General features: G+C 58.5%; 2 protein-coding genes across 2 annotated transcripts; one reads left to right on the top strand and one right to left on the bottom strand.

Moving 5' to 3' along the window:
* Window positions 1-18: 18 nt before the first annotated feature.
* BXZ73DRAFT_101641 (Metallo-dependent hydrolase) lies at window positions 19-1,582 on the top strand (the record flags this gene model as incomplete). Its single annotated transcript, XM_048014967.1, has 5 exons — window positions 19-95; window positions 157-195; window positions 260-295; window positions 361-1,015; window positions 1,088-1,582. The coding sequence occupies 5 exons, from the start codon at window positions 19-21 to the stop codon at window positions 1,580-1,582; spliced, it is 1,302 nt and encodes a 433-aa protein (XP_047877795.1).
* A 1,711-nt stretch (window positions 1,583-3,293) lies between these two features.
* BXZ73DRAFT_90141 (multidrug resistance-associated ABC transporter) lies at window positions 3,294-9,224 on the bottom strand (the record flags this gene model as incomplete). The annotated part of the gene is made up of 31 exons (XM_048025522.1): window positions 3,294-3,425; window positions 3,483-3,634; window positions 3,687-3,801; window positions 3,866-4,082; window positions 4,145-4,251; window positions 4,278-4,570; window positions 4,703-4,907; window positions 4,960-5,003; window positions 5,061-5,233; window positions 5,285-5,301; window positions 5,362-5,432; window positions 5,491-5,585; window positions 5,642-5,777; window positions 5,834-5,910; window positions 5,934-6,217; window positions 6,271-6,402; window positions 6,453-6,465; window positions 6,524-6,695; window positions 6,777-7,134; window positions 7,316-7,382; window positions 7,445-7,659; window positions 7,710-7,739; window positions 7,791-7,823; window positions 7,876-7,897; window positions 7,948-8,081; window positions 8,141-8,175; window positions 8,240-8,261; window positions 8,372-8,556; window positions 8,612-8,929; window positions 8,994-9,070; window positions 9,148-9,224. The coding sequence occupies 31 exons, from the start codon at window positions 9,222-9,224 to the stop codon at window positions 3,294-3,296; spliced, it is 4,008 nt and encodes a 1,335-aa protein (XP_047877794.1).
* Between the last annotated feature and the right edge of the window lie 229 nt (window positions 9,225-9,453).

The following is a 9,453-nucleotide window of genomic DNA, read 5'->3' as shown; positions in this document are numbered from 1 at the left end:
ACCAAGATCGAGGAGAACATGGCACCCGAGGCTGGCGTGGAGGTCATTGACTGTACAGACAAGTGGATTACTCCGGGTTTCGTGGACACGCACCGGTACGCGACAGGTGTTCCTCGAAACCTTGCTGGCATGCTGACTCCGGACGTCCTTCTAAAGCCATGTCTTCATGGCCGTCATGCGCGGCAACCATTGCGAGTGAGCACTGGAACGCCGCCGCCGCCATTCTCGAGCCCACCCTGACATCACATTCACGCCGCAGCTGGCTGCTGACCGAATACTTCATCAAGGAGTCCTGGTGCGTCCCTCCGCGCAGCTCTCCATCCACGTTCGAGCACGACGCCCGACCGTCGCACTCTACAGGACCGTCCAGGGCGACCTCACTCCGGACGAGGTCCGCATCGGCACCCTCGCCGGCTGCCTCGACGCCCTCCACAACGGCGTCACCACCCTCCTCGACCACTTCCACGCCGCGAACACGCGCGCGCACCTCGACGCCGCGCTCGCCGCCACGCTCGAGTCCGGCGCGCGCGTCGTCTGGGCCCCCGCGCGGCAGTCCGCGCCCACGCGCCTGTACCCTTCGATGGAGTTCGCGGACGACGCCGCCGCGCGCGCGTGGCAGCTCGACGCGCTCACCTCGCTCGCCCCGGAGCTGCGCGCGGACGGGCGCGTGACGCTCGGGCTCGCGTACGACGTCCTGCGCGGCGCAGATGTGGCGCCGCACGTCGAGTTCGTGCGCGCGGCGCGGGCGGCCGGGGCGCGAATCGTGACCGCGCACGCGCTCGTCGACGAGCACATCACGGCCTGGCGCGACGCGGGGCTCATCGGGCCCGACGTGGTGTTCTCGCACTGCAACAGCCTGCAGGGGCGCGCGGACCCCGAGGACGCGGTGTGGAAGGTGCTGAAGGAGAGCGGGGCGGGGATCGGCGCGACGCCTGTGGACGAGCTCGGGATGGGGCACGGGAACCCGGTCGCGTTGGAGGCGCTCGCGCGCGGGGTCAAGTGCGGGCTGGGAGCGGTGAGTCGTTCGCTCGGGCGTGGTGGATGTGCCGGGAGACGGGCTGACGGGCTTGGGCTCGGGATGGCGCAGGACGCGGTGTCGATCAACGGCGGAGACATGTTCACGCAGATGCGCACGCAGCTCCAGTGGTCGCGCGGGGCCACGCACGAGAACATCCGCAAGAACAAGCTCGCGCTCCCGTACAAGAACGAGTGGAACTCCGCGGACGTCTTCCGGCTCGCGACTCTCGGAGGGGCGGAGTGCTTGAACATGGGGGACGTGATCGGAACGGTCGAGGTGGGGAAGCGGGCGGACCTGCTCGTGTTCGACACCAACACGCCCAACCTTGGAGGGGCAGCAGACCCGGTCACGGGAGTGGCCTTCCACGCCGGGAGCGAGGACGTCGAGACGGTGTTCGTGGATGGGGAGATGGTGAAGAAGAACGGGAAGCTGGTTCGGAGCTGGGGTCCGGTGGCCATGGAGCTGAGGAAGCACGCTGACGCGATCCGCGAGCGGTGGTCGGCCAACAAGCTTGAAGGAGAGTGGAAGAAGTGGTGGGACACCTTCGGGTCGCCCGTGTGGTAGTAGTAAAGAGCCTTGATTATGATATGCGTGCCATACATCTGGGACGACTTGATAAAAGGAACACGGCTCACCTTGCCAGAGTCAGTTCCATGAAAGGTGGTGGGCTCTTATTTGCGAGCGTGTGCGGTGCATAACATTCGGAGCTTCGTAGTAGTAAGAGGGTACACATGTACGGCATACGCACTAGACGAAACAAAGAGAAGAGATTCGGCGCATGTTGGTTTCCCACTGGCGAGCGTCCTGGACGCCCCCCAGCGGTACTTATCCCGAGGACCACGAAAAGGTCTGCGCCAGGACGGGCCACCCCAACCGGCGCGCCCGCCCCCCCTCGGGAAAGGAAACGACATACCTTCCAGACTGACCTTCGCATGCATCTTCGCCGCCTTCGGGAGTCAGATTTGCGTCGCGTGCCTGAGCCCCAAGCTCGCTCTTGATATCTCGGCTCGACACTGGAGCGACGAGAGCCTTCCGCGCATGGGGACGGCTTGAGAAAAAAAGGGACCAGACTCCTCTTGATGGGCGCCGGGCTTCCGGCTTCAACTCACGCCGTCTTCGGGGGACAGACTTGCGTCGAGTACCTGAGCCCCAAGCTCGCTCTTGATGTCTCAGCCCGACACTGGAGCGTGAGAGCCTTCCGCGCATGGGGACGGCTTGAGAAAAAAAGGACCAGACCCCGCTTGAGACAGGCGGACCGCCGCCGCACGTTGCGGGACCCACGACGGGGCGTCTTCGGTGTGCATTGGAGACCGAGGGCGCTTGCGGGTTCGCGAGGCGAGTCTTCGGCCCACGCGGACGGCCGACACCTGCAAAAAACGACTGCATCATAGAGGTCAGCACAACAGTGCGTGGCAAGGGTGGAGAGAGAAGAGAAAAGCCTGGTCAGTGTCGGCGGCTGACAGTTGTGAAGTTGTTGGGAGAGGCGACGTCTTGCACTGGTCGAAGGCGTTGAGGGCCGTGGAGGCTGACGATGGCGGCGTTGAGACTGATGCGTAGTCAGTGGCGAGGGAGGTGCTGAGGTCGAGGTCGAGAGGGAAAAAGGGAAGAAGAGGAGGAGGAGTGAGGGGAAGGTGGGGGTTGGGGATGAGGATGAACGACCCAGCGAGGGCACCTTTTATAGACTGGGGACTGGAGGCGAACCGTGTTTGTTTGTTTGTTCGGCGCACGTCTTGCGACACACCGCAGGCTGGTTACTTATCGGAAGTGTCAACCACCTACCCATATCCGGTCTTCCGCGACGGGTCGGCTGGGTATAGTAACCTCGACTGGGCTGGGCATGTGATATCGCGCCCATTTTGCTCAAGCTGCGGGTGCACGAAAATCCAACAGCGGAAAGAGTCGTCTACGGGCGTCTAAATCTACGTCGTTGGAGCGGACGTCTGCTGTGCGGCGATGCTTCGAGGCGCTTGGCTGGCTGTATCCGACCGCAATCCAATATTCCGGAAGAGAAAAAGAGCGTGGCTCCTTGATCATATGCCGGTCTGATGAGAAAGGTGGGATGGTATGTAGTTATAGCGGGGAGTGGATAGCGTATGATAGCGAGCGCATGCATGAGGGAGTGGGGGTTGAAAGAGTGGGGATTAGAGGAGTGGTGGTCGAAGGGCTCGAGTGCGAAGGCGTGTAGGTTGAGGAGAGTGGGCGCAGGAGTGGGGATGGAGTAAATATTTCAAACAGTTCATCATGGGTATCTCATCGAGGGGTAACTGACGGGCCGTCACAAGGTATATTCTCCAGACGCTGCAGCGGCATCCGAGACAGCATCAACGACGTATGTCGCAGGCTTCTCCACCAGAGCAGTAGATGTGGAAGCTCCGATCCCTGGAGGTGCGGCAGTGGTATATCCAGGCTGAGCCAACGACGTAGTGGTAGGAGGCGTGGAAGAGAGAGCGCCGTGAGTGTGGACGCTCGCGCGGATCTTGATGATATCCTGGCGTGAAAGATTGGCCTCGTTGCACAAAGAGCGGAAGATGGAGTCCTCGCGGTCGAAGAGAGCAAGGGGCGTGTCGAACTCGGCAACGCGGCCGCCATCCATGACGAGAATGCGATCATAGTACACTGCGTGGACGGTCAGGGCGCACTCGGCCAACCGCGATGTGGGGGAGCGTACCGATGGTATTCAGCCGATGAGCGATGCACAGAAGAGTGGAGGACTTGAACTCCTTCTGGATCGTGCGCTGAACTTTGGCGTCCGTTTCGACATCGACGTTGCTCGTAGCTTCATCCTGAAGTTTCAAGAAATATTCATCAGACACTTGCTTGGATCTTACAGGGTACCGCGGGACTCACCAGAACGATGATCTGACTGTTCTTGACAAGCGCCCTGCATAGTGCGAGCAACTGCTTCTCGCCCTGACTGTAGTTGGATCCCTCATCGCCGACCGCCGCGTCGAGACTGAACTTAGCATCCGTGGCGGAGTCGACCGGATTGCCCTCCTTCGGCAGCAACCACGCGCGCCTCAGCGCCTCGATCAGCTCCGCATCTGTCCTCGTCTTCATCGGATCTCTGCGTCGCCCACCCACTTGTCAGCGCGAAACGAGAGCCGCGTCAGCTGCGGATACACTCACAGATTCTCCCGCAGCGTTCCCTTGAACAGCAGACTGTCCTGCGGCACGAGCGCGAGCCGTTCCCGGAGCACGTCTAGCCCGACCGTCGCGACGTCCACGCCGTCGACCTCGATCGTCCCGCCTGTGCGTTGACAATCCGGAAAAGCGCTTGCATGAGCGAGCTCTTGCCCGCGCCCGTGCGGCCGACGATGCCGACCTTCTCGCCGGGCTCCGCGCGGAAGGAGACGCCCTTGAGCACGGTGGGGAGCCCGGGGCGGTACGCCATCTCGACGTCTTTGAACTCGACCGCACCGTGCTCGGGCCATGACGGCGGAGGATCGTCTGGAGTCGTTGGTGCGCCTTCCGAAGGGAGGTCGATGTAGTAGAGCACGCGCTCGACGGCGTTGAAGTTCTGCTCGTTCTGGGCGTAGGTGGAGACAATGGCCGCTGAAGAGATATTTGCATGAGCGAGTCGGTCGCTTGAGCAGGGACCGGAGAGGAGACCCACAAAAGATTTGAGTGACTGGGGATATCAACGCCATTAGTCAAAACACGATGAGAGAAACAGAAAAGACATACTGCTGAGAGAGTACGTCAGCACGACACCAATCTTGCTAGGATCGACAGATGTCCGGAAGCCAGCCGCGAAGAGACAGATACCGAGGATGAGGATGTTGCCGAGAATATCGAGTCGGATCGCTAGCCAGCGCTGGAGGGCGAGCGTCATGTAGTATGCGCGGTTCTCCTCGTCGAGGCCCTGATCGGACTTGCGGACGAAACGGTCCTGAAGAAACTATAAGTCAGAACGTCGTGGGCGTAGATACTCAGCGACTCGCCTGAGCACGGTAAGCTCGAACGGAGCTTAACCCGGTCAAGGTCTCTGCATTTGCGGTTTCACGACTCAGACATGAGGTCGACAAATAGGAGGTAAACATACCTGAATAGGAAGCGTAGAGACCCGAACGCAAGATGGAGTCAATGCGCTTCGTCTCGACAGAGCTCCGAGTGTAGTACATTGCCACCAAGGTGTAGAAGATAATCATCGGGATGAAGATGAGACCGAGCAGCGGGAAGGTGTAGAAGACCAGTGCGGCAGTTCCGAAGACAGTACTAGACGACGGATTGAGTACACCACTGAGAGGATGTTCAGAGAAAACAGACCTGATGAGAGTAAGTAGCTGGTGCAAATGAAGTGCGATCAGTCATAAGCTCGCGTTCAGAGGGAAATATACACATACCACGACGCCGTAAATGGCCAGCTCCTGGTCGATAGTGTCTTGATCCTTGGAGAAACGGGCAATGATGCGACCTGTTACCAAGCATAGAGGTTAGCCAGAAGGTAGTCAGACCCTCAATTGAGCACGCACCCATCGGAGTAGTGTCAAAGAAGGAAACAGGGGACCGAACGACTGCGTTGAATGCGGCCTTGTATATCTTGAGACCCCCAGTCAAACCCGCCAGACTAGAGATAGTCGGTAAGTCAGTGCGTTCCTCGTGAAGAGTACTGCCAAAGCTCACCTGATGGTCATACTGAGCGCGAACTGGAAGACCCCACTTGCGACGCCTAACGAGGAGTACACCCCGATGTAATCGGCTTGCGAAAAACCTGGGACCTTTTGGCCCGTCCAGAAGCTCAACCAAAGCGTGTCCCCAACTGGTGCCAGCATGAGCTCATCGGCCCCCGACCCCGAGGGCAGACGAAATACGCACCCGTGGCAGCTTGGAAAAGGATGATCCACAGCAGGATGAGGGGCATGATCATGACCCCGCCGCAGTACTGGAAGTACCTCACGTAGACCGACCAGGACACTGAGCCTTGATCCGCTCCTCGTCTTGCATGAGCGCGTCCGTCGCCTTCGCGGGGGCATTCGAGTCTGTAGTGTCGGCTGCAGCGTCCCTCGTGGTCTCCTCAGTTGCCACAACCTTCTCCTGGCGCTCTTCGGACCCGTATTCCTCAATGAGGCGCGAGAACGTGAGACCATTGGCCATGAGCTCTGCGTACGTGCCCTGCTCGACGATCTTGCCCTCGTCCATGACGTAAATGTAGTCCGTGCGGTCGAGAACGTGCAAGGAGTGTGTGACGAGAACACGGGTCTTGTCCGCGAGGGACCACGCAGGATTAGGGTGTCGAGCAGGGTCTTGCCGACGTAGGCGTCGACGGCGGAGAGCGAGTCGTCCATAAGCACGATCTCGGCGCCAGAATAAGCAGCGCGCGCGAGGGAAACGCGGGCCTTTTGACCGCCAGAGAGGTTGATGCCTTTCTCGCCGATTTCGGTAGCCTCGCCATCGGGAGCATCTCGAGGTCAGGCTCGAGGCAGCATGCTTTGACAATGTCGCGGAATCTATGAGCGGATGTTAGTGACCAGAGTGTGGATGGTGCAAGAAAGGAGCTGTACTCACTGTGCGTCGTTTTCCTCTTTCCCGAACACGATGTTTTGCCGGAGAGTTGCGTTCATGATCCAAGCCGTTTGGGGAACATATGCGGCCTCCGACGAGAAGACGCATTCGCCACGGACCTTGCGCATCTCCCCAATCATCGCTTGCAGTACAGAGCTCTGTGAAGCACCCTCCGCTGTCAGCACGCGCCGGAAAGAAACGAGTCAATGAACCGCCCACCTTGCCAGATCCAACACGTCCGACTATGGCCACGAACGCCCCTTGGGAATGTTGAGCCTCAAGCCCTCAAGTGTGAAAGGCTTCTCCTCCTTCTCTTCCTTGACTTGGGTTTCCTTCTCGGCGGTAGTCGGTAAGATTTCATCCTTGACCTTGTCCTTACTCTTACTTTTGTCTTCGGAGGCGAGGACGGCCGAGTCCTTGGTCTCTTCCTTAGGCGCAGGGTCCCACGTGAAGTCTCCGTCGACGGAGATGGCGTTGGCAGAGCCCTCATCGATCAGGTAGGGGATTTCGAGCTCTTCCGCGCACAAGAAGTCGCTGATGCGTTTGAGGGCCACCGAAGCATCGGTGGCTTGGGCGAGAACGATAGGGAGGAGTGTGAGGGGTGCGCGAATGATCTGTAGAGGTGTTTTAGATACAGTCGCGAGGCTTCTATACAATACGCGACGTACCGCAAGGAATTGCACCGAGGAGAATACAGTGGCGACATCAAAGCTGCCATTGCGCAATGAAAAGACTACCTGCATCATGTCGCGTCAGCATGAAGTCGCTATGCCCCTTTGTATGCACTCAACGTACAATCGACAAAATCGTGGCAATGGTAGGCGTGACGGAGACCGTACCGATGAGGCCCGAACGAGAGATCCTCAATCAGGTGAATAGGTGAGCAGGGGGCAAGGCATGCCGAACGATGCTGTAGCGACTCACTCTAGGGCACGCACTGTTCGAATCTCTTGAGCACGAAGATCGCCAACTTGGCGGGCATAGAAGGACTCCCAGGCAAAGTACTTGATGAGGCGGATACCGGAGAACACCTCGGTCGTCGCGCGGACGCGCTGATCAGTGATGGCGACACCCTTCTTGCGTTGAGAAAACATTATGGCAGCCAAGATGACTTGAACCGGGAAACCGAGGAGGAGCACCTAAAAACGAGTGATTATGACCCCATCGGATAGAGAGCGGTGTGACTTACGCCAACACCGACAACACCCGCAACACCAATCTGTGCAACGCTAATAAGAGGGTATAAAAGCGGCCTCAATGTTATTCTCACGTTACGGATGAGCAGACCGATGCCGATGGCGATCTATCAACCATCTCAGAGAAGTGGAAAGACGGGGACCACATGGATTATGTACCTGAATGGGGGCAACCCACACGCTGGACGACAGTCAGTAGCGTGGAAGTGCGAGGACAAGGACGCGACGAACTTGTGAAGTGTCTGGCTGTTGTGGTCGAGCCGGGTGGCATCCGTGGAGATCATCGTTGTGATTTGGCCCACGTTGTGCTTGAGACGAGCCCTGCCGCTGAGACGTAGCGACTTGCGGAAGACTGCGCCGATGACCTGCACGGCGAGTGGTCAGTCAGATTCTTTCGGCTGCACGCGCTGAAAATGACTCATACACTAGTACGAAGACAGATGCCGTTCGTCATGGCGACTGTGAATAAGAACAAACCATGAGATCATGAGCGCCGCAAGGAGAGAGAGGAGCTCTAACGCACGCATCTGGTAATGGTTTGAAAACTAGAGTGGGAACCTCAGCTGTGCTCTGCAGCGAAGCGAAGTAATAAACGCACTAGACTAGATGCCTCTGTACCAAAAATCGTAGATCAGCAGTCGGAGTATTCAAATACTGTAGGCAACGCGCCTTGCATGACGAAGATAGCGAAAGCGAGCCCGATCCCGTATCCAATGCCTTGGGGTGTTTCCAACCCGAAGGCCGCGCGCTCTTCGTCAGTTGCGCGGAAGTACACAAATGAGTTGGTAAGCCATGTCAAGAGTATTTGATTGACCAGCGGTGTCGTTGTGTTCAATGTGTCTGTGGTCGAACAAGCTCAGGTGTTTGAATGAGGAATGGGTAACACAACTCATACCGGAGATCAGCAGGAAGATGCCAGCAGTCCACCACTGCTTCCAGAACACACTGTGCAGAGCCTTCATCAGGTTCGAGCTGTGTTGAGTAGCTACAGTCGGCTGCTCAGATGTGAGCTGGGGCCTGTTCTTGCCCTCTGTCGTGTCTTCGGACCCATCAGTATTGACGTTTGAGGATGGCTCCGGAGATCTCGTCGCGGCATCGGCCTTCATCGGAGTAAATGATGGACGTTCCTCGGGACGACATCGACGGTAGAATGCTCGCTCGATAAGGTCGGTTAGGTGTCCAGTGAGACGTTGATCGGGCAAGGTCCAAAAGTCTGCGAACACGCCAGCGATGAACGATACGCGTCATGGGCGGGGCGGGGCAGGTTGGAAACTCACCGTCTTTCTCGAGCGGTCTCGAGAACCCCACGGCTAGGAAAGGGTCTAGCCAAGAGAACAACAATCTCGAAAGCGGCCTGTGCACACATGGCGGTCGAGGAGTAAGCTGCAGTGCCACCGTGCCAAAGAGCGCCCGGAAGGATACGCAACTCACCAAGCGCTCGTCTCCGGGATGACCTTGCCACGACCGAACGCTGGGGCAGCCGGTGGTGGACGAAATGGGTTCCTCATACCTTCTTGTCGCCGAGGAATGAACCGAGACGACCAGAGCACTATTTGCCCAATCTATATACCACCAATGCCGGAGACGCGTGGTTTCACAGCTGCGCGAAATGCCACGTCATGTCAGTCCCGGCCCCCGAGGCCGGCATCGGCCAGTGTCGTGTTGGAGTCGGCGCCAGAGGTGCAAACGTACCTCGGGCCACTCGCGTAGATACTTCTGTAGCCATTGTACTTGCCC

The sequence above is a fragment of the Epithele typhae genome (assembly GCF_022376455.1).
Source record: "Epithele typhae strain CBS 203.58 chromosome Unknown BXZ73scaffold_25, whole genome shotgun sequence".
NCBI lineage: Eukaryota > Fungi > Basidiomycota > Agaricomycetes > Polyporales > Epitheliaceae > Epithele > Epithele typhae.
The sequence above is the reverse complement of the archived record's forward strand: the minus strand, read 5'-3'. Positions and strand labels throughout refer to the sequence as shown.